This window comes from Octodon degus, unplaced genomic scaffold (assembly GCF_000260255.1).
Source record: "Octodon degus isolate 3935 unplaced genomic scaffold, OctDeg1.0 scaffold00009, whole genome shotgun sequence".
NCBI classification, from domain to species: Eukaryota; Metazoa; Chordata; class Mammalia; order Rodentia; family Octodontidae; genus Octodon; species Octodon degus.
Window position 1 is genome coordinate 13,928,594 of NW_004524585.1, and position 24,811 is coordinate 13,953,404.

A 24,811-nucleotide genomic window follows, 5' to 3' on the forward strand; every position below is an offset into this window, starting at 1 on the left:
CGGACCTCCTAAAAAGTGTGTGCAATTCCTTCTACTATGTGTCCATACAGAAGACCCCAGTTTCAAAGAAAGCCTATGGAGTCTGCCATGCAATCTCTCTCCCCAGATCACCCTAATCAGAAAGAAAACCACAGAGAGGAAGGGCAGAGCAAGTTCCACCTCCATGCTAGCACTATAGGCCTAAGCCAGGCCCAGGATAGGGAACAGAAGCCGGAAATGGACTTCCTTCCTTAACAGAGCTGGGAATCTAGAGCAGAAATGGAGGTGTGGGGAGGGGAGACAAGGGGAAAGGAGACATACAGAAGCTGGTGAAGGTGCAGGGACCTGGGCCAGTCCTGATCCAGCTAGGACATAGAGGGTACTCTATACCCTGAGAGAGCCAGGCCTCCAATCTGGGCCCCAAACTGCTCAGCCTGAAGTGCAGCCAAAACCTGGGGATGGAGAGGTTGGGTGGTGAGCAGGGCCTGGCGGGAGGGTCTGGAAGGAAGGAAGAGTGTGGTGGGGGTGAAGGAGAGGGCAGGAAACCCAACCCTCCCCTAGGGCTGTCTCAAGGTTCTTATCTGAAATCAGCCTGCATCCTGGCCCAGAAGTACAACATTCCCCTTCAGCCTCAGCTCCTCCAGCCATGCAGGGATAGAAACCCAGAGGATTTTCTGGGGAACTTGCAGCTTCTAGAACCCACAGAGGGTCCTTCATACCCCCTCAGGGCAGCTGTCACACGTCAGGAGCTTGGGAGGTAGACCAGTATACAGAACTGTGCTTTCACATGTGTGTTCCGGGGGAGGGTTATCTTGGAGCAGAAGCCATGACCACAGGTCCCTGGGGCTTGCTTGACCTTCCCTGTGGATAGGCCTTCCTCTCTGTGTGCAGACACGACAGAGCAGAGGGCACGATCCAGCATCACTGTCCCTGTCCCACCCTAAGGCATTCCACCCAGGTCTCAACAGAAAGGTGGAACCCAACAGCTTCCTGATGGCGCTGCCTAATCCACAGTCCCAACAAGTCTTCTCTGTAGGCTGATTCTTTCCTGCTAGTACTTAGTGACTGCTCTTGAGGTCCTTTCCACATTGAACCTACACCATTTTTTTCTTTTAAGGTGCTGGGGATGAAATCCAGGGCCTTACACATGCTAGGCAAGTGCCCTACCACTAAGCTACTCCTCCAACCCAAGCCCTTGCCATTCCTTACAGGAGAACCAGAGGGTCAAGCTTCACAACAAGTAAGTTGAAAGCTGAAATTCAAACCAGGGTAATGGCATTATCAAGAGTCCAAGGGCCAGGGAGATAGCTCAGTGGAATAAGCACTTGCCTGGCAAGCGCAAGGACCTGAGTTCAATCCCTGGTTCCAAAAAAAAAAAAAAAAAAAAAGTCCAATTTACCCCTCACTGCACCCTAACAGTGCTGGGTGACCCTGCATTCAGGGATCTTCCTTGTTCCCCTATGAGAAGCAGGGATACAACTACCACAAGGGTTCTACTGGAAGGTACGAGTTACACAAGGTCTGCCCTTTTTCTTCCCCCCCCCCCACCTCCAGATGATGATATGGAGGCAACAGAGAGCCCTACAACTCCCCTAAAGTTGAAGAAATCAACCAAGAACTCAGTCTGCAGCCAGATTCTCATGCTCAGGTCTTAGATGACCCTTGGTGCATCTGGACAAGCATACAAGAGAGGAAAGGCATGAGGGGACACATTGGGACTTCCTCCAATTGGCAGGACTGAGTAGGCAGTAGCCAGCCTTATCAGTCTACTGTCACATAGCAATACCAACTGAGGGGTGAAGTTTCACCAGGGCAGTGGAAAGGGGGTTGCCTCAGCTGGTCCCCATCACACTTTCCAGGGAGACTGCCTTCTGCAGAGGGTCCTGGCTGCGGAAGAGCTGGAAGGCAGTCTGGGGAGGAGGTAGCTAGCTGCATAGGCCAGCAGGGGATGGCTGCTGGCAGGGGAAGGGGAGCGAGCAATTGTAACTTCTCCAGATTCCACAGGGCATTTTTGCCCAGACTTGCTGTTCCCCTGGCCCTGAAAGACACCACACACATCCTCGAGAGCAGAAGCAACCCCCCTCAGCCCCCCACCTTGACCCCAAGTATACTCATCTCTCTGCAAGCAGAAGTCTGCCTGCAGATCGGATCTGCCTTTGCCTAACCCCAGTTCTAAGTTCTTTCCACAGCAGATTTGGCTCAAAATCCAGCCAACCCTGCTGGAAGATGGAACTCCTGAGGAAAGTACAACATAGCCAGCCAGCAGAGTGCAGAGAAAGCAGGCGTCCTGACTGCAGAGCTGTCAGCCCCAAGCCTCACGCCACCCTGCCGTCCCCGGCACCCTCCTCCCCACCCAGCACTTGCTGCCTCCACCCGGAATTTCCCCAGCCTCAGCCAGCTCACTCACTTCTGCAGGAACTCCTCCAGCCCACAGGGCTTTAGTACAAAGTCCGCCACGTCCACCTCCCTCAGTTCATCATGAGTGTAGCACAGAGTCTGATAGATGAGCAAGTCTACAGTGGAGGAACCTGGGAGGGCACAGGGAGTAACATCTTTGCTCATGGGGCAGGCAAGGCTCAACCTCCCCACCTTGATTCTCCACCCCCAGCTAAGCCTCACCAGCATCATCACCAACAAAGCAAAACATTTAGGGGTAGGGAGAGGGCCTGTGGCCCTGGACCCCATCCCCCAAGGACCTTCCCTAATACCCTTTATCCAGGCACAAGGACTGATGGGAATGGAGACCAAAGGATCCCACAGACTAATCACCACGTGCCACCTCAAGGCATGTCCCGAACCTTCCCCAGCTAACTTACAGTTACAGGTGAAAGTGAGTGGCTCCCGAAGGTTGCTACACAACACAGTCACCTTCAAGTTGACTTCATCCCCAAGGTGCTCGGGGCTCGGAGTGACAGCACTCCAGACATATCCGGTGAGGGAGTAATCTTGGATGTCACAGCCTGATCGGAGGCTGTAGAGCAGGAGAGGAAGAAGGACCTTCACTGCGCCTTCAGAGAGCAGGTGACAATAGGCCTCCAGGGACCCTCCCACCTTGAGGCCCAGGGTCCCTACTGTCCCCAGTCAGCCAGGCCCTCTGGTGCTGCAGGCCAGGTCAGGGCAGTGGGGAGGCGGCTCTAGGAAACTGTTCTTGCCATTTCTGTTCAAACTGTACAATACTTCAGTGGAGCACAAGACAATTTGGAAAACCAAACTTCTCAAAGGAAGTTATAGATTTTTACGAATCCATTTTCCTCTTTCTTTTCTTTTCTTTTTAATGTATATTTTTACAGGATCTCACTGACAGCCCAGACTCGTAGTGATCTTCCTGTTTTCAGTCTCCCCAGTGCTAGGATTACAGATGCATGCCACCATGTCTGCACTCAGTAGTCAGCTCAGCACGCCCAGGAGCGGGGCCAGCAGGGCATGTGGTCCTGGGTATTGAACCCTGGTCCCTGCACTTGCCTAAGCAGGCACTTAATCTGCTGAGCTATCCCTCTGGCCCTCCATTTCCATTTTCTTTTGGTTCAAGAGAAATTCTTATCGCCACCTGGAGTGCATTTGCTTCTAAGGGAAACTGAGGGCCTGAGTCAAAAGTGAGGTGGGTAACTGGATTGGTTTTGGTACCAGGAATCAAACTCAGGACCTTGCATTTGCCAGGCAGGCACTGTGCCACTGAGCTACATCCTCCTAGTGGGTAAATGAACTGCAAGATGAGGTTTCAAGAATTTTATTAAAAAATGAGAAAGTCCTAAAATGGTAAAACAGCTGCAGACACCTGAAATAGGAAGCCTCTCATAGCTATGTCATTTAATATGGTTCTTCCATATTAAGAAAGAAAGCTCAGAAATGGGTGACCCTTCTCCCCAGCCCCCACACCCTCCAAGCCCTCTGTCCCATTAATTCTTACACATCCAGCATGTGGCAGAATGCAGCAACTTCCTCATCTCTCTCCTCTGACACCTCAAACAGCTCGTGGCCATTGGTGACGGTGTGGGGACGGGAGCCCGCCTTGAAGGAAAGAGCAGCTGACTCAGTGCCTTTTCCCTCATGGCATCATCCCACCCCTGAAGAGACTCCCAGCTCTGACAGACTCCAGGGGCAAAGATGTGTTAGCTACTCAACAAAATGAACACAGCACAAGAAATTGGGAGAATCCACACATACATTTATCTGCCATTCTAGCAGATAAAAAGACAAGCTGAAAAAGAGGAGGCAAAGCTTGGGCTAAGAATGGAGGCTGGGTACCATGGACAGGAGAGGTCATACCTTCTCCATAAGGAGATGCATCCGACCAGCCCAGTGCAGTCAGGCAGTGTAGGGCCACTATAGGGTAAGGGCTTTCAGGCTGGCTCCCAAAGGCTGGTGGCTGAAAGGGCCCCTGGGGAGGCTTGACCCTAGGCAAAAGCCTCAATATCCACAGGAAACCCCAGGGACCTGATGTAGAGAGAGACTGAGAACCCTTCCACAGAGGATGACTCAGACACACATGCCTTCTTGGTAGGCACTATTTGAGGAAGAGTATTAAAACAGCAGTCTGGGCAGGACAGAACCTGGTGGAAGGCTGGGCTCCTTCCTGTCAGCTCCAGAACTTACTGGTTCTGAATGGCTGGAATATCAGGGAGCCTGCCCTGGTTGGCCTCACTTCCTCTCCTAGAGAATGTGTGTATAACCAGGACACTGAGACAAGGCTCTCATCTGCTATACCCCCACCCCAGAAGGGGTCCTAAATGGGGGCGCAAGTGACAGGCCTGCCAGGGCTGCCACACAGGGAATGAGGCTTCCCTGAATATGAAGTCCAAGCCTGTATCCAGTGAAAGCAACAGGACCAGGCAGCTGCAGGGGAGGGGTGGGGGGTGTATGTGTGCGCCCATGTGCACGCATGTGTGTGTGTGCCTGCGTGCACACTCTGGTCTGAGCATACACACAGTGCGACCACCTCCAGGCACCTCCCATCTTCTTCACTGGCTGCTGTTATTCATCCTGGCCTCAGGACAGAGGACACAACTGAGCTCCTCCTGTGACTGTCCCCAGGGCTTCCTCTGGGCACCTATGCCTCGTTCCGGGTGTGTGGGTAGAGGAAGGGCCACACAGAGGCAAGCACAGCAGTGGGGACAGTTGGCACGTGAGGCCCTGGCTCTGCCAACAGTGCCCATGTCCCAGTCAAAACAATAGCACCACTGTCAGCAATTAACCTTCAAAAGAAACCGAGAGACAAAAAGAGATGGGAGGGAGGAGAAAGCAGGAGAGGGAGAGAACAGAATGGCTACTGAAGGCCATTTTCATGCCCTTTCTGTACCACTCACTAGCACCGGAAGAAAACAAAAGGCACTTACGTTTCCCCGGCTGGCAGGCCCTGGTGGCAGCACCCGATGCTGGCTGCGGGAGTCTGCCAGGCAGAGCCTGGCAGTGTGCGTACCAGGCTGGCATTTGGAGCCAGCCATTTCCAGAGATGGCTCAGGAGGCCTGGGACAAGGAGGGTCACTCCGGCTGGAGGCCTGGCGAAGGCGGGGTGGGGGTATAGGCCGAAGGCTCAAAGGGTCCCCAATCCTGGCGGGCTGAGTCCCTGCACTGAGCTGAGGTGGGGAGGACCAAGGCCGCATTTCTCCCCTTGGAACTGGCAAGAGCTTTTGGTTTTGCCCTCACTTCTTCAAGGAGATCCAGATCAAACTCCCTCTCAGAACTCTGATGATACTTGCGCAGGGGTGGGGAACAGGAGAGCCAGCGAGGACGGAGGTGATCACCGACCAGGGTGGCTTGCTTTGGTGAGCAGTCCCCGCTCTGTGCCAGCAGGACTCTCTTAGCCCTATAAATAGTGGGAGCAGCCCCACCTCTCACAGCAGAGCCTTTAAAAAGCCTGAGCTCTGGAGCTGCAGCTGGTTCTTGGTAGAATCAGGGGAAGGAGAACTGTGGAGTTTTTGGAGTTGGGACAGATCCCGAAGGTTGGAGGATAGGTGGGAAAGTCCCAGATTCTTCAGACAATGGTCAAGGAGGAGACAGGGATGGAGTGAGATGGTTTGATAAGCTGCTAACAAAGTCCTCAGCCATGAGGGTCCTTTTTTCCTCTTTTCTTTTTCTGTGCTAGGGATTGGACCCTAGGCCTTTCCACTGAGCTATATTCCCTGGGCCCCCCAAACCCCTTTAAAATTTTGAGATAGGGTTTCATGAAATTGCTAAATCACCCAGGCTAGATTTGAACTTCCCATCCTCCTGCCTCAGCCTCCCAGAGTGCTGGGATTACACGCGTGACCCATCAGGCCCAGGTGGGAAGCCTCCTGACTCCTTGCACTCAGTTTCTGGAGGTCCAGAGTGAAACACAGAACAGCCTTCAGGTCCTCTCCATGGCGATCTGCAATGCTGCCTGAGCCAGAAACACACTGAAGCAGGAACCACCTGTGGTACAACACAGAGTCTGTGTACTTGGCAGGGCTACTTTCCACTCCATGTGGATCCAAGCCAAATTATCACTATGCTACTGAAAAACTTCCAAATAATTCCACTGGGAATAGTAGAGATGGATAACAGTAAAGATTGACAACAATTTGACTGTACTGAATTCCACTAAACTGTGTGCTTACTAGTGGCTCAGATAAGCCAAACACAGAGGCACACACCTATAATTCCAGTGCTCTGGGAGGCTGAGGCAGAAGTGCCCAAGTTGGAGCTCAACCTGAGCAACACAGAAAATTAGTGAGATACTGTCTCAGACCAGAAAAACAAAAAACAGACACGGTGTCACCTACCTGTAATCCCAGCACTCAGAAAGCTGTGGTAGGAAGGTCACTATGAGTTCAAGACCAGCCTGCCCTAGTGAGTTCAAGCCTGAATACATAGAAAGGCCCTGTCTCAGAAAAAACAATAATAATAATAATTAAAAAATTAAAAAAGAGGGGCCCGGGAGGTGGCTCAGTGGAATAAGCACTTCCCTGGCAAGCACAATGGCCTGAGTTCAATCCCCGGTTCCGCAAAAAAATAAATAAATAAATAAATTTTAAAAGAGTTGAAGATGTAGCCCCAGTGTGAAGGCTACGTGTTCAATCTTCAATAGCACAAAAAACAAAAACATAGTTAAGTGAGGTTAAGCAGGCATGGTAACACGTGATTACAATCTCAGCTACTCAGGAGGCTGAGGCAAGAACATCATAAGTTTGAAGCCAGCCTGGGCAACCTAGCAAGACCCTATCTAGCAAAATTAAGAAAAGGTCTGGGGATGTAGCTCAGTGGCAGAGAACATGCCTAGCATGTGTGAGGCCTTGGGTTCAATGCCTAGTTCTAGCCAGGTTTAGTGTGGTAAGGCATTGTTATGGCTCATGTCTAGAGGGCCCCCAAAAGCCTCCGGCACTCATAGGTGGGGCTTTTCAGAGGTGGCTGAATCTGGAATGTATGCTGCTGGGATTAAGGGTGTGTGATTACTGATCACTCTACTAATAGGTGTGAACAGCCCTAATCCCAGTGGCCTAGATAGAGTATAAAAGGGGCAGAAAGGAGCTGTTAAGGGTCCTTGCTTACTTTTGCTGTCTTCTGCAGGCAATGAATTTTTTTCCCTCTGTGATGCCTTCTACTTTGGCACAGCAGGGCCTCAGCAACTGGAAGCAACTTCCTCGAGTCTATAGGGCCACAGTCAACAAGGACTCCTCTGACCCCCAATTCAGTCCTTATACCAGGAAGAGGCAGCTAGCAACCAAAACAGCTCCTGCCTAGGAGGGCTCCGAGTAAGAGCTGAACCTTTACTGGTGTTTGTCGTCCCAGCTCCCAGGTCCAGCCTACCTAGTACTTCTCTCTACCCAGGCCCAGGGTCCTGATGGCAGAAATGAGGGGAGAAGAGGATGCTAGGGGGTGAGCACCTGGAAGAGTCAAATTTGCAACAGCAAGAAAGAGGGACTGGTCCTCATTTTTGAGTGATTCAGGAGGAAAAGGCACAGAAGAAACATAATAAGAGCCTCACCGGAGCAGCAGAAATCCGGCGGTTCTTGCTAGGAGTTGTAGTCTTCCGATTGCTGTAGCGAGCAGCATAACTTCGGGGTGGCACCTGAGGGGGCATGGTCTTGCTCCGGGACACGGGTTTTCCAGGGGTGTCCTTGCTGAAGTCCAGCAGCCCTCGGCCTTCTTTCCAGCCTCTGCTGGCATCCCGCAACATCTCCGCATCATAGGTTGACTTCAGGTTGAGCCTTGTGATTGTGTCATTGATTCCGTCGTAGTCTACAGATCCCAGCAGGTACCCCCGCCCTCCACCTCCTGGCAGCTCTTCCTCTTCTAGGATTTGATGGCCCAGTAGTTTACCTGGTGGTTGTTCCACCAAAGAAAAAGTGTTGATGTCATTGGGCTGAGAGATCTTGGAGCATGAGGGAGACCCTTTTCTGGGAGGCAGGGGAGGTGTGTCCCAGATAGAGACTCGAGGAGGCAGAGGGGGTGGGGACAATTTTTTGCAAGAGCCATCTGGGTCTGCTGGTCCTGGGGATAAAGAGGGCCTCTCATCTGAACCATCAAAAATGTAGAGATAGTCTCCAGACAGAGAGCCTTTGGGCCAGGGATCCGGGCCAGGCTGAGGGCCCTGGGGAGTAGAGTGGTTGGGTGGTTCTTCTTGTGGGGAGATGGAGTTGTAATTGAGGGTAGGATCAGAGCCAGAGAGACCGCGCAAGAGCTTGAGGTCATTCCGTCTCCCCGCTGGCTTGCTGAAGAAGTCTAAGACGGGCTCGTCCCAGTTGATGAGAGAGTGTTCCGTGTTTTGCTTGGCCCTGCTCTCCTCCTTGTCATGCCGGAGTCGGGACAGAGCATCGCACTCCATTTGCAGGGCCTCAGCCATGGCCAGCTCTTTGCGGCTGATGCCCACTGACTCGAGGGACTTCCAGTGCTCCCCACTGCCTTGAGTTGAAGACATGGTGAGGACAGGGGCACGAGAGACAAAGAAGCTTTCTACTTCCTGCCAGCGTCAGGCCTGGAAGGCTGGGGCATGATGTCTGGGCACCTGCAAGCAAGAGAAGCCAGTCAGTCACAGGACAGAATATCCATCGCTAGATGTCATGGACAGAATCTGAGCTGCTGCCTATTTCTTCAGTGCTAGTAACAAAAGGAAAGAAAGAGAAAGACAGTAGAAGAAGGTGATGCCAGACTGTTCCTTATTCCATCTGTCCACCCGCTGTGCACTTGACCACGTCCCCAGACCTGGCCCTAACTCTCATCCTGTACTACTCAGCACACAGGTCCTCAGGGATGCACCAGCCCAAGCCCAGTGCAGGGCAGCTGAAAGCATTCCTGGCCCCTGCTCTGCCCACTGTTTCTCTACCCTCCACACCTCCTTCGAGAACATATTTTATCTCCAGGAGGCCTGAGAGAGTCTTGCGACCTGAAATTTAAAGAAGTCCAGTGAGCATATAGAAATACACGGAACCTGGATGACCAGTGCTGCGAACCTTCCCCAAGGAGAGAGAGGATGAAAAGCTGGAAGTAAGGTGTCTTCATTCAGTTTAAAGAGCACAGCACTTGAGAGCTGACAATGGTGGGGCCCTTAATATGTGTGAAGCCCTGGGCTCATCCTGGCATCACGATGGTGGTGCACTCTGGGAAGCTGGAGCAGGAGGACAGCAAGTTCCAGCCTAGTTTAGGCAACTTAGTGCTATTAGGTATCAAAACAGAGACTCAACCCCCCTGGCTGTCCTCAAAGAAGACTTCAGCTCTGCCCCTCTGGGTTTAAGTCCTCCAAAGTGAAATTCTGTCTCAAAATTAAAACCTTAAAAAGGGCTGAGGATGTAACTCAGTGCAAAGGCTTTGTTATCTACTTATGCAAGAATAATGAAAGCATTAGTCCATATAAACTTGTACACAAATATTCCCAGAAGCTTTATTTGTAACAACCCAATCTGGAAGTAACCCAAAGGTCCATTGGCAGGCAAATGGATCTTTAAAATATGATATGTCTACAGATCTACAATTGAATACTACTCAGCAATGAAAGGAATAAATGATTGACAAATGCAGAAACACAGATGATAATCCCAGCACTCAGGAGGCTGAGCCAGGAGGATGGCTGTGAGTTCAAGGCTAGCCTGGGTTGGAAAGTAAATTCAAGTTCAGCCTGTACTGCATAGTGAAACTCTGTCTCAAAAAGACTCTGTCCAAAAAAGGGTGATTCTCTAATTAAAACAATCCATACAAAAGAGTATAACTACCTACAATTCCACTTACACAAAATTCTAGAAAATGCAAATTGGTCTACAGTGACAAAAGCAGATCAGTGTTTGTGGCTATCTGGGGAAAGAGTGGGAAGAGGGAAAGATTAAAAAAGGTGCACAAGGGAATTTTTAAGGGGTGAGGAGCAAATACGCTTGTTATCCTGCTTGCGTTGATTGTCTCATCCATCTCATCTGTCAAAACTTATCAAATTGTACATTTTAAATATGTACAGTTTATTGTATGTCAATTAGGGACAGGGAGATGGCTCAGTGGAATAAGTGCTTCTCTGGCAAGTGCAAGGGCCTGAGTTCAATCCCCTGTTCTGCCAAAAAAAAAAAATGTGAATCTATATGTCAGTTACACTAATAAAGCTGTAAATGAAAAGTACCGTGGGGCCCTGTTAAGACCTTTTGGATTACTCAAACTGCGCTAGGATCCTCCCCCAATACACCTATAAGTTTAATAAAACGAAGTTCACCACCAGCTGAGACAAGAGTGCCTGAAAGGCCACAGGTACCAACACACCAGCCCCTAGGAAGCCAGCCAGGGGCCCAGGCCAGGCCAGCCACCTCAGAGGCACAGCCCTCTCCATGGGTGCCAACATTGGTGTCTTCTGCTTCTCAAGCTACAGCATGCAAACCAGAGGTAACAACCAGGTCAGGGGGACTAGGCCTCTCCTCCTATCTGTGTACTACAAATACAGAACTTTTCAAAAGGACTCATTCCTGTAGACCCCCAAGACATTCTGATTTCATTGGTCCACAGTAGGCCAAAGGTATTTTCAAAAGCTCCCCAGAAAATTCTAGTTTGCAGCAGAGCTAAGGACCATGGGCCTGTGTGTATGGGGGTGGGGATTAGAGTGGGGCAGGCTGTGTGTGCAGGAGTCACTTCCAACCTGAGCTTGGCAGCAGAGGGGACACAACTGCACACGGCGATCAGACGCGGCTCCTTCTGTTGTACCGCTTCACTCGAGAGGTAACAAACATACCTAATATGATATTCCTCACAATTACAAAACTGAAAACACCAACAGGAAGATTGTGTGTGTTCAGATAGCTTGTGTGTGTTGTTACTGGTGTTTTAAGCCCAGAATCTTTTTGTTTGTTTGTTTGTATTTACTACAAAGTCTACAGGGTCTAACTACATAGATCTGACTCATAGTGATTCTCCTGTTTTCAGCCTCCCAAGCGCTGGGATTACAGGCATGCACTACCACACCCAGTCTCAATTGCTGTCTCAGCATGCCCCAGGGGTGGGGGTGGGGGCAGGGGCGCCACACCACACCATGGCAGGGATCAAGCCCTGGCCACTGTGCTCTGCCTAAGCAGGTGCTTTAGTCTGCTGAGCTATCTGGCTGGCCCTAAACGCAGAATCTTGCCACTAGCCCTTCTTTTAATTTTTATTTTGAGACAGGGTTGATAAATTGTCCTAGCTGGACTTGAACTTGGTATCCTCCTGCCTCAGCTTCCCAGAGTTCTGTGATTACAGGTGTTTCCCTCTACCCTCAGCTCCAGATAGATGCTTAAGTGGCAAGTTCCACTAGACTCAAAATAAATAAGGACAGCATCTCCCTTCCCCTGAGCGCCCCTTGCAGGACACATGCGTATCTGCCAGGCACAGGCCCAGGTCCCTGACAACAACTGCACGTAGCACGCAGGTCCTCAAAGACGCACCAGCCAGAGCCTAGCCTCTTGGCTCTTTGCATGTGCATAGGAATGAACTGCAAAGGAGCTCAATGCATGTGCATAGCTCAGATGAAAGTCCTCTTGCCTAGTACTTTACAGATAGGAGACTACAAAAATATCCTCAAAGCAAGACCGAGCTTAAGTCATTTTGCTAGCTTGGGACCTGTTGAGACAAAGTCTCACTATGTAGCCCATACTGAACTCAAACTTTCCATCTTCCTGCCTCAGCCTCCCAGTGCCAGGATGACAGGCATGCGCCAGCCTGCCCAGCTCTGGGTTTAAATCTTTTAATCCAGAGAATTTTCAGCCTGAGCTGGGATAAGAAGAACTTTAAGATGTGCCTTAGTTGGGCATCACTGTGAAGAGAAGAACTGAGGCAATCAGAAACAATCTTTCAAGATCTTGCGCATTCTTTCAGCACCAACTTGTCTATACTACTCTAGTCTCAGGGGAGAGCAAACGCCCATCTCCTGTGGCGGCACAGCTCTCTTGTGCCCATGCCTCATCCACTCATTTCCTCTGGAATAATGTCCTGTCGATTCCCCTTCTCCATATTTTCAACCTCTTCTTAACGGTTTCACATTCCAGCACACAAATACACCTCTTTCAGCCTTAACAACAAAATAAAACCCACATCCTCAACCTCTTCCCTTGACTTTTTGTCCTCTCCACTTTCTCTGCCTTCTGAGACCCGCGCAGTTTTATGAGAGAGTAGACGACACCCTTGTTCCCAAACTCTCCCCTATTCCTTTAACTCACTAGAATCCAGCATCTGCACCAACATCCCACTATTACCTGCTCAGCAACAATGCCCCAGCTGCCCAACTCAGGAGGCAATTCCCCTGGCCAGAAGTCACTACTGTGTCGGCCTCCACCTTCTGCCTCTTGGTTTCACAATATTATTTTCTTTCCTGTTCTCCACCCCCACCTGTGTCCTCCTTTACTCACCCTGAAATGCTGGTGTTGGCTCAGGCATCCATCCTCAGCCCTCTGTTTGCTCTCTACCCCATGCCTGACCATCTCTAGTCTTGTCTCCTCTCTGTACCACTCACATGATCACTCCAGATGTCACAGGATGACTCCAGATGTGCATCACTCCTTCAAATTCACAGGACTGTCATGTTTCACAGTCCACATGGACAAACAGCCATCACCCACTTTCCTCCCTCCTGGCCCAAGTCACCCTACCAGCTTTTTTTTTTTTTTTTTTTTTTTTTTTTTTTTGCACTAGGAATTGAACTCAGGATCTTCCACTTGCCAGGCAGGCACTGTCCTATTGAACTATCTCCCTGGCCCAAGCCCTTTATCCTAACTACTGCTGTCCTAATTCAAGTCCCTGTCTCCTCCCATTTGGACCAGGACAATAGCCTTTCCACAGCCCTTCCACCCACCGATGTTCCCTCTTCAGAGGGCAAGGCTTTTTCTGCAGAGCAGTCAAGAGGGCTCTTTCTAAGGTTTAAATCTGATTATCTCATTTTTCTGCTTAAAAGCCTTCAAAGCCTTCTTATTTGACTCCTCTGCAAGGCCTTTATCAGCATCTCCCGTCTCCCTCTACCTCCAAGCATTCATTACCTGCATTTGACTTGCTTCTGGGGCTTCCTACTCCTGGGCACCCCCTCCCAGCTCTACTGCTTGTGTGTCTCTCCCGCAAGTCTTCCTGAGACTTTGCTCAGATGCCATGCTTTGCAGAAATCCTTCTCTAAACCCCTAGATTGGACCCTTTCTCTCCACTCCTAATGGCCACTGCACCTATCTCAAACATGGCCTTAAAATATAGTCATCAAAATGACATATTTATTGAGTTGGGAAGATAGCTCGGTGGTCTAAGCACCTTCCTGACAAGCGCAAGGTTCCGAGTTTGATCCCTGGTACCACATGCACTGTGGGCTCCCATACCCAAGTGCACCATGCCAGCCTGAAACTGGGCCTAGTGGCACACATCTGTAATCCTTAGTGCTGGGGAGACTGAGACAGGAGGATCACTATAGTGAGTCTGAACCCCATAGTGAGACCCTGTATCAAAACAATAAAAATTTTAAGAATATAACAAATATTTACTTCTATTTAAAAAAAAAAAAAGACATGTTTGTTGACCTGTCACCCCACTAACCTCAAGTTTCACACTCATCTTGTTTCCCCTGAAAAACACATACTTGAAGCACAATGTAAGAGCCAAGCTTGCTGGCAGTGAGAAATATTTAGACATGGAAGCCAGGTGACAAGGACACAGGTGATGTCCTTCCTTAGGGTCCTCGAAACACAGGGTTAGGATTCCAAATAAACTGGACAGGGCATTTTTAATCCAGGTGCATGAATGGGTAGGGAAACCACACGAAGTGCCTGCTGGCTTTAACAGTCTCCAATTCCCCAAAGTGAGATTTCTCAGGACTCCAGAGTTCAATGAAATAGAAGGAGAGGCTTGAGGGTGGTCCAGTCAGGCCTGGGCCTGAGACTTTTCCCAGACTGGAATTCAGACGGAGGAAAGACAAGCTACCTCTTTCTAACCACCAGCCCCCTGGTTCTGGGCCAGAGGACACCACTAGACCAGCCCGGCCATGCAGGAAAGGAAGCCCGGCCCACTGACAGATCTCAGGCTGGGGCCAACCTGGCAGCTGCTCCTTCCACAAAGACTCAGCACTCACTCAGCCCGATGCTGACAGATGAGGCCCGGTGAGGAGTGGGACAGATGCATCCCTGCAGAGCCAGGAGACCAATCTCGAAGGTGAAGCGAGGACTCAGAAAGCGGCAGTTAGACACAGAGGACATCCAGAGACCAAGGGCTAGTAGGGAGCGTGTGAAGCAGCAAACAACCCCTCAGTGGGGAGCATCTGCCCGGTACAGGAGAGGTCCTGGGGTCCATCCCTAGTACCTGGTGAGGGCCTGTGTCTTGGGTACTCTACAACCCTTCCAGGAAGAGCTGCCTGGGGCCAGCAATGCGCTAGCTAGTGCACACCTCCAGGGAGCACCCCACACATTGCATTCTGTCTAAATGACACTCCCTGACCACAGCAAAAAAACCAAGTGAGTGGCACCCCCTGGAGCTGTGTACTCCGGTCGGTCTGTGTGTTCTCTCCCAGTACCTGCTTCTTGGATAGCAGATGGAATTGGGAAAGGTCCGCCACAGCCAGTCTCCTTTCTACACCTGCAGGCCCTAATTTGTGCTTGCTTCTGCCTAACCATTTGACAGTAAGCTACACTTTGCTCTAAATACTTCGGCCTGAATCCCATAAGAACTAGGATATTTTGCTATATAAACACACCCCCGAAATTTAGTGTTGACATAATAACATGCTCCAGAGTTCACACTCTTGACTGTAATTGTCATCTGGGAAGCTTTTCAGACAGAAATTCCTGGCTCCTCCCCTGGATGTTCTGATTCAGCCCTTCAAGTGATTCGCGTGTGCGGCCAGGTTTGGCTCCACAGATGAGGGTTTAGAACTCTCAGGAAGATAAAAAGGAACTGAATCAAGAGCCCCTGAAAAGCACTAGGCAATCAGCTGGGGAAGAAGAGGACATGCTTAGGGCTGAGTAGGTCAGAGTACAAGCGGCACCAGGCACCAAACTCAGTCCACACACAGCTGCCCACAGATGGCCAGGGCCTAACAGGGAGGAGATGGGGCCAGGGCAGAGAGCCACACAATGGTTTAGAGTCACAGGGTAGAGAGAAGAGAGAGTGTCCTCCCTCCTGTGGGGCTGGCTCTGTTCAGACTCCATGGGTGGGCCGGTACATCCTGAGGACAGAGAGGCTGCCTGCTGTCAGGCACCAACCATATCAGCATGGTTCTACTCAGGAAGACCAGGAAAACATAGAGTCAGGGTCAGTGGCCCACATCCTGAGCCACAGCATTGGATCCCAGTGGGTGTTGGGTCCCAGCGTATCTGAATACTACCAGGACACAGATAGCTGTGGCACAATTTTAGGGAGCTTACAATCAAGCAGAGGTGATAGACATATCCATAAATAGCTCAATCCTCTCTCAGAGCATAAAGCAGGGAGATGCTGCAGGTCTTGGCCCATCTCAGCAGCACAGGAGAAATGGAGAGCTCTCGAGTAAGATGGTGAAAAATGTACAAGGGCTCAAGTTCCCAGGGCCTTGGACAGCCCAACCGTTAGCAATTTTTATTCAGGGCAAGAACTCAGGCCACCCTAGGAAGGGACTCTCAGCATCTCTCTCAGGACAGACAGATAGGGTGCAGGTGTTAGAGGTCATAGGCACTTAACTGTGTGGCTTCCCAATTTTTTTGCTTCAGAAAGGACTTCTGCCTCTATCCATCCCATGATATGCTTACCCCAGATCCCCTGGTTTGCAGGCAGGAACCTATGCCTCGTCTCACGCTACACACCTGCTGCCCTGCTCCACCTGTCCCTCCCCGACTCCAGCTCCAACAGGAAGTAGATCAAGGTCAGGTAGGCCAACTCCCTGCCTCCAATAGATAGGCATCTCCTCCTGGAGCCCTTATGGAAAGCCCACAGGTTCCACACAGCTTGGAATGCCTCTCCGATGACAACCTGTTACTGAATCACATGTGCTAACAAAGTCTCTCTCTCATCCAGCCCATGTTCTCTTCGTGCAGCTCCTACTTAGTTCCAAATGTGAGGATGTGGAAAATTGCTGCTGTTTTCTTCCCACTCATACGTCCCCCTCTCACCATCCTCTTTGCTAAATTTCAGCAGCCACATAGTTCATTATTTCCTACCTGGACTTAATCTCCATCTCTCTATTCCCTGGGTATGTACTGGACTCTCCACTAATTAGAAGTCAAAGTATATACACAGGTTTAATAAAGGGCTTTCTGGGTCCTAGGTAAGTAGAGGAACAGGGGCTAAGAGGCTGTGGAGCTGCTGGCTTTAATTAAGAGTTTCAGAACTCCCAAGCCAGCTCAGAAACTATTTTCACAACTGGTTCTATCCACAGGACCACACGGAGGCCATGGAGCTCATAGCTCTACCACGTGCCCTCGGCCTCTGGGCTTCGGGCATGAGCACAGGCAGGGATGGAGGAGGTGAGACAGCTCGTGGCTCCTCTCAAAACATTCCTTCTCCCAGAGCTGGCAACTCAGATCTCAAGGCCAGGAACCAGGAGCTGGCAATCAGCTCAATGGAACATCTGGCAAAAGTGGGCAGAAGTCTTGGCAGTGTCTGGTTTCCTAACCCAGGAATCATCCCAGGAGCCAGCGCAGCCACATCACCTCTCTCTGGTCCATTCCTTTTGCTTCCTCCTCCCCGGGATCTTGCCTCACCCACAGTGGCCCCAAGAACCAGAGTTTTTTTCCTTCACCCAGCCCCAGCTGCTCTCTGAGGAGCAAGGGAGTTAGGAAGGACTCGTCCTGATTCCTCTGTCCCCCAGGGACAGGTGATAGGAGAGGGTGGCGGAAAGAACAAGCGAGAGAAGGTCCCACATGATCTCCCCTTACCAACCATGGCCTCCAGCACACGGGATTCTTGACTACTATCACGTGCAACTTCCACACCAGCTCTTCCCAAATCTGAAAACCACATTTCCAAGGGACAACGCAGGACCTTTGTTTCTCTGAATGTGCTGTGCAGGCCAGAGTCTGAGACGCCCTCTGAAGGAGGACAGGGAAAAATAGGTATCCTGAGAGCCAAGATGCAGCAGCTTTCAGAGGCCCTCACTCCTGTCTGCCATCCTCATCCTCAGCGTGGCTTTGACGCACCCTGCAAACCTTCTGAAAGGCCCAGACTGTCACCTGTTGCCTCCAGTCTAGCTTCAGCTTCCCTGGCTCTTGCCCTGTGGAATCCAGTTCTCCAGGATTCCTGCACGGGCGGGGAAAACTCCCTGAAGGAGGCAGCCAGGAAAGAGTCCACAAAGCAGGTCACAGCTACTTCCCTCTGTCAGGGCAGCAAAGTGAGGGCAGAACAGACCCACAAGGCCCTGTTCTGCCTGGAGGACACGCCAGAGGGAGGATCTGACAGGCAGTGGGGAATCCACCTCATGGTGGCTCCCCAAGTCCTTACATGCTGGCTGGGTGTCTGCCCAGAGTGAGGAGGCGGTGCTGAGGGGTGTGTCAAATTAGGGCCCAACCCTTGGACACAGGCCTGGTAATGGATGGCAGGGTAACTACAAAGGCATGGGACTAACCAAAGGGTCCCGACAGATGCCAACAAGAACATCCTCTGGAAGACAGCTCTGCGAGGCCAACTCTTTTTTTAGCAAGTATCTCTAATTCATTCAATTATAATGACTTCTTGAGTGTTTTTTTTGCCGCAACCCTCTCAGACACCTGGAAAGATCCTCTTCTGGATGACAGCTCCTCCTTCCTGTTACAGGAGAGCAAAGGCCACTAAAGTTATGGGACTTTGCCCCAGGTCTTATACCCAAGCACTGCGAAGTTGGGAAAGGGTCATGCTGGGGCAGCTACCACAGTGGTGATCTCGGGGCCCATCCTGTGCTCCTTCTCCACAATGTGCACACTCCCAGTACAGAGTTGCCAGAGCCCTGAGACCAAGGGGTGACACTGTACTCTAAGAGGAGAAGAAGGGCCTGAAGCTTAGTGGACAGAGGCAGGTTGTGTGAGCACCGGGCTGCTGGCAACTGACTGCTGACTGCCACCTGCCAGGCTCTGAGGAAGGCCAAAGGAGGGTAAGCAGAAAAAGGCAAAGAATTCCAGCCCGCTGCCCATAGGAACTGTAAAGGACCAGCCCCCATCCCACCCTCGCCAGAGGCAAGCTCAGTACCATGAGTCCCCAAGCCCTGCCCACCATCCCTTGGCCACCACAGCATGCTAAAACCAGCAATGTAAACATGTGGGCCAATCACAGAGCAGATCACTTTCCACTAATGCCACTCCCTGGAGATCATCCTTGGTAGACTACAGTCATGCTTAGGAACCAACACCATGGGAATCACAAACTAGGCATACCCTCCCCCAATCATCCCTACCTCTTCCCACACACACCACCCATATACACCAATACTTGTCCTTGACCCTACACAATATTTTCACCTCCCCCAACTCCAGGCTTACCCCTCACCCCTCACACCACACCACAATCCCTACACAGCATCAACCCCACACTTCCACACCTCCCCCACCTTCTCATGCACCCTATATTCCCTCTACCATCTCACAGCCTTCACCCCCCCTCCAACTTCCCACATCTCTCCACCCCACACACATTCTTTGTCTGAGACCATCTGGAAGCACAAGCAGGTAGCATTCAGGTCGTAACTCAAGACTTTGGTCGCAAGTTAAAACTAAAATTCCGGTCATAACCCAAGTTGTTCATATGTCTGGTCAGTCCTTACTCTAGGGTCCACCATACTTACTGTCACTAGCAAAGATGCCTGAGAAACTTAAATGGAAGTTTGAACCCAAAAGAAAGAAACAAGCCCTTGCAGATCCTAGGACAACTCAGGCCTGTCTCCAAGCTGGCCCTTCCTCCAAGCCTTCTGGCATACCTGCCAGGGCAACCTCAGTAGCCAGGAGAGCACCCAGGAGAGAAAAAGTGAAGGAGGGAGACAAGGCCCCAACTGGTCCTTTCCCTAAATGCCCCCTAGGTCCTCTGGCAGGCCCCAAGGGCAGATCCAATTTCCTAAGTCAAGAAGGTTGGGAGGAGTCAGGAAGCTCCACAGATCTGAGTGGGGAAGGAAAGGGGAATCAGCTTGCAAGCAGGCTCCATAGTTCAGTGCAGAGAAAACAAAAAACAAAAACAAAAACACACCACCACCAGACATCCGACACTAATTTACACCAGGGTGTCAAGGGCCAAGGTGTGAGTCTCTCCCAAAAACATTTGCATTCAAACACAGGAGCCTGAAGAGGGGAGTGCCTACCTCAGTAGACCCTGGAAGTGTCCCCAGGAAGAACATCCATCAAGAGGGAGGTGGTAGATTTCCAGTGTAGGCCACACTAGTCTGGCTCCTAGGCCCAGGAATCTTTAGCCTTTGGAGAATGGTGCCCAGTGCTGCCTACTAGGCAGCTTGGAGTCACTGATCTTGCCAACCCTGCCCTTGGCCATTCTCAGCCCATCCTGATCCTTCCCCTGGTGCCATAAGGTTTCCCAGCTAGGAGACTTCACTGTCCCTGGTACCAGCCAGAAGGGTATCCAGCTCCAGTTCAGCTGAGAACACAGAACCACAGGATGGACTGAGGATACTACTTTACCCAGGACAATGGAGGAACCCAACTCAGGGTCCACAGGCAGGGGACTGTGGAGGGAGCAGACCACAGGAGCCCAGCAAGGACTCTGTCAGATTGCAGTTTTCCTCAGCCCTATTCATCCGCACATCTAGGCAAGAAGGGCCTGCCTGTGCCCTGATTCCCATTCTCACTTGGATCTTAGGGCCTCAGAGCCTGGCAAACACTGGATGCTGGACATGCCTTACTTGCCCTGCTCCTTCACTTCTCCTCTTTCCTTCCCTAGCCAAGCTCCTTAGCAACTCCTCTGTTGTCTTTTGGAAGTGCTCCTCAGCCTCTTTCTCTAGTGCCCCCTTAATACCATGGGGTATGTGTGTGCGTGTGCGTGTGTGTGTGTGTGTGTGTGTGTATGTAACTTAAATGGTGACCCTGATGTCTGGGGGCCAAAAACCAACATCTTTAACTAAAATGGCGTTAAAGTGATGTTTTGTATCTCTTTGCATAGAGAGGTCATAAAGATCTTCAAAGAAAGTGACTTTGGGTAGTGTGGTGGCAAGAGCAAAGAAGGAATGCATAAGCTGTTCTACTGTTGCTTTGTACTGGCCTCCAGCCTTTCTCCAAACTCCAGGCCCTCAGATTGCATAGGAAGGTCCCGAGGGAGACAGATGACCAAGTCCACACTCTGGAAGGTGGACACTGAGCAGGGGAGCACCACCAGGCACAGCACAGCACTCATTTCCCGCCACCCCCTTCCTCATGGTGCTCTTACACGCGTGACCCTCACCCAAGGTCTCCTAGGCAGTCCCAGCCTCTCTCAGCAGGGAGAAACTGATAGCAACTGCAGCTGGATGAGCATAGCCCGGGAGTAACTGTACAAGCACACACAGCAGAGCCAATTGCCGCAGGAGCTGGGCTGACATACCTTTAGAGCATGTGTAAATGCCATTCCAAAGTCTGCACTTTGCACACTGCAAGTGAGTAGCTCCATATATACCCACTACAGTGACCAATGACCGCAAGAGGTCAGCACGGAGAGGCAGAGAAGGTGGGAGATGGGAGGGAGGAGAGGCTCAATGGATACGACCACCATAGAAATGGAAGGAAACTGGCCTTTTACTTCCTCTGGAATTTTGTGCCAGGTATTGTTTTATTTAATCCTCACAACAATCCTTAAATATGGGTATTATTATCCTTATTTTACAGATAAGGAAATTAGAAAACTGGAAAGGGACTGAGTAATTTCCCTAAGGCCACACAACCCGGAAATGATAGAATCAAGAATTAAACTGAATCTAGTGTGAGCCCAAAATTCAGTCTTTTCCCCATCTTGCCATAGAAACCCAGGCACATCACATCAGATGGAAAGTTCATAGTGTTGTTGGCAAATGTTCTGGAACACTCCCATGCTCTCCTTCCATACTCCAGAACACTCCCAGGCCACTCAAAACACACACACACACACACACACACACACACACACACACACACCCTTGAGTTCAATACAGTACCAAAAACCCCCAAATCAAAAACAAAATATGCATATGAAAAAAAATTAAAATCTTAATTCAATGAATAGAATAAAAAGAATATATCTGTGGACAGGATATCATGTCTGCATCTTGTGCTATGAATAACCACTAAGAAGACAACAATATGCAATATATTAATTATTGAAACTGTCCTACTAATCAGTTTTGAAACTGTCTCATTACTATTCTCAATAAAATTATAGAAAAGTTAAAATAAAAACAAAACACAGCTTGGAAGATAACCAATGGCCACAAGGGGAAAGTAAAATGACTTTTTGATTTTAGTTTTATTCATTCTGTCTCCTTCATTCACTCTGCTGGTTAGCAGCAGGGTGGAGTTGAGGTAGGCTGTCTACAACTGAGTTCACGCCCCAGCCCAGCGTAGTGTTTCACACAATGTGCACCTCAGTACTGATTTATTAAGCACTGTGCTCTGAGGGTGGTCTGACCAGTACCTCCCAATGCAGGACAGAGGTTCTGATGTCAGAATTATAATGTATCTTTCCAGATAGGCCCCCCATAGTATTTACAGACCTCTGAAGTCTTCCATTCTCTGGTCCTAGTTTCTACATGTCTATTAGACGCTGCCTAGGTTATACTCAGAGCATCACACAATAACCCTCTCATTACCTACTTCCGTGAAGAAACACATCCATTCACCTAATTTGGGGAAGGCAGGCAATGCTGTTCTCTCAAGATGAGGAACCACACTGGATTCAATGTTGTATCCCTAAAGTGAGCATGAACTTGCTGTGGAGGGATGAGAAAAAATCCTAGCCACTATCCGCCTCTATTTATATGAATAAGCCACTGCTCTAAGCAATTCGTGAACTAACTCACTTCATTTTAACAAGCTCCCCCCATACTATGATTTCTTCCATCTACCTATGGGAAAACTGAAGCACAGGTAATACGTGTGTGTGTGTGTGTGTGTGTGTGTGTGTGTGTGTGTGTGTATTAGTATAGCTAAAACCCAGGGCCTCCTGCATACTAGGCAAGTGTTCAACTACTGAGCCACATCCCCAGCCCCGAAGCACAGAGAAACCAAGACACCTGGTTCTTTAGCCCCACTCTCACCCTTCTGCTGAATTTCTATTGCCCCTCATTTAAAGAATGAATGCATGACTACATGAATGGGCATGAATAGGCACTAAAGATATTGTTGTTGAATGAAAAATTAACCAGCTTTTTGTTTCCATACTCTGTTATTCACAAGAATATCACAAAGGTCCCCTCAAGTCTTCCTTGAGTTCAACCAGATCATATCTCTGGAATCTAATCTGCCAGGGTATATCTCCAAGTAGACAGATTACATCTCCAGGTAGACTGGGATCTCTCTATCAGGGTAGAAGCTCCACTAGTAAAACAGAGAAGATTGGTTTACCGTAGTCTCAGCGCATTAAACCTTCTCTGAACATAAACTCCACCTGGACAGGGACCTTACCTACTGAGAAAGGGGATAAGCATTCATTCAAATACTTAATGGCTGAATGAAGTTAAACCAAAAACTGTTGAATGACTAAATCAATGTAGTGAATGTGCTCCTTTTTAACATTATCTGACAAGTTAGGCATGGTGGCACATGTCTGTAATCCCAGCACTTTTTGCAAGGCTGAGATAGGAGAATCACCATGAATTCCAGGCCAGCCTGAATTGCACAGTGAAACTGACACAAAAACAAACAAAAAAACAAACATTATCTGACAGATTTAAGGTGCATAGGACGATGGCTTGATTCCCAGCTCCAGAAGCTACACCAGACCCGTCCTTAAGGAAGCCTGAAGTAGGAAAAAAAAAAAAAAATCCTTCTCAAATTTGGGACCAGGGAGATAGCTCAGTAGAATAAGCACTTGCCTGGAAAGGGCAAGGTCCTGAGTTCAGTCCCTGGTACCACACACACACACACCCTAAATTGACAGATTTAACCCTTCACGATCACCTCCCTGCCCAGAGCCCCTTCCATGTTACCTGGCTCTTGGGGATAGCCAGTCTCATTCAGGACTTGGGCTTCTTTGATATTTTTATTCTCAGGGACCTTTCTATAGCACAGAGGAAACATAGGTTTCTTGAATTCAATCTTGGGCTCTGGGGCTGAGGGTGTGGCTCAGGGTAGAGCACTTATCTACCATGCCTGAGGTCCTGGATTCCAAGCTCAGCCCTGGAGACTGGAGGAGACCCAAAACCAAAAGAAACAAAGAAAACCACCCAAGTTAGGGTCTTCTGTAATTAGCATCATCTTAGTCATATTTCTTATCCTTGCTAAATCTCCTTTTCCCCCATTCATAAAAGGAAGAGACAATTTCATCATCACCCATTTCCTCCTGGGTTTAGGGGTTGAAGAGAAAGTTTAGATAATGTTCAGAACACCAGAGGTGCACACTCAATGCTGACCACTTTTCCTCCTGCGCTACGCACCTGATCTTACCCAAGGACATCCATATTTGCTTTGTTTGTCAGGATCATCTGCAATAGCAGAGTCAAGTATACTTCTGAGAATTTCCCAACTCTTCAGAAACATTTTGTATTTCAGAGCCTCTTGCAAGGAGCTACATCTTTTCTCTCATTTTATTTTTCTTCCTATTTTTTTTTAATTTGTGTATTTCATACAGGGTCTCACTGTATAAATCAGACTTGTGGTGATTCTCCTGCTTTTAGCCTCCCCAGCGCTGGCATTACAGGCATGTGACACCACACCCAGACTCGTTCATTGGCTCCATGAGGAATGTGGAACCGGGGATTAAACCCTGGTCCCTGCATTTGCCAAAGCAGGTGCTTTATCTACTGAGCTATTTCGTTGACCCTTTCCCTTCCTATTCCCCCAGGTGCAGCTTGGGCCGGACCCTCTCCCAGCCCCTCGGGCCGCCCCCCCCCCCCCCCCAGTGCCTCCCCCCCCCCCCCCCCCCCGTTCGAGACAATCTCTGTATGTAGTTTAGTCTGGCTTCAAACTCTTTAGAGAGCCTCCTGCCTCAGCCTCCCAAGAGCTTGGATTACAGGAATGTGCCACCATGCCTGACCCTCATCCTCATTTCTTTCTTTCTTTTCCTACTGGAATTTAACATTTAATTTTTATAATTTTTATTGATAAACCATAATTGTGCACATTTCTGTGATATCTTTTAATTTTAAAAATCTCTTTTAGCTTGTTTTCTGGATGGTTAGCAACCTAAGTTTGCAGACCAAAATTAGAGAAAAAATAGGGCCGCAAGGAAAGCCAACATTTGGCCCTGCCTTCCAAGGTCGATTAACACTCAGGACATATGAGAACTTGTACTATAACGTCATGTAACTCGGTAGTATCCCAAATTTTCTGATCAAGGAGATTATGGGGCCAAAGAGGAAAGTGATCGATGA

The 24,811-nt window shown here is 49.7% G+C and overlaps 1 protein-coding gene across 2 annotated transcripts in view; it reads right to left on the reverse strand.

Annotated features, from left to right (window-relative positions):
* Pik3c2b (phosphatidylinositol-4-phosphate 3-kinase catalytic subunit type 2 beta) overlaps window positions 1-24,811 on the reverse strand; it is a 71,771-nt gene that overhangs the window by 40,400 nt on the left and 6,560 nt on the right. The window contains exons 2-5 of one of the 2 annotated variants that reach the window (XM_004625399.2): window positions 7,922-8,941; window positions 3,887-3,987; window positions 2,796-2,950; window positions 2,387-2,507 (exon numbers count right to left, since the gene is read on the reverse strand). In XM_004625399.2, coding sequence (XP_004625456.1) covers window positions 2,387-2,507; window positions 2,796-2,950; window positions 3,887-3,987; window positions 7,922-8,854 — 1,310 coding nt within the window. In that variant the 5' untranslated portion in view covers window positions 8,855-8,941. Of the gene's footprint in view, window positions 1-2,386; window positions 2,508-2,795; window positions 2,951-3,886; window positions 3,988-5,312; window positions 5,738-7,921; window positions 8,942-24,811 lie in introns of those variants that run through there. The other variant, XM_023708305.1, reaches the window with a different exon arrangement.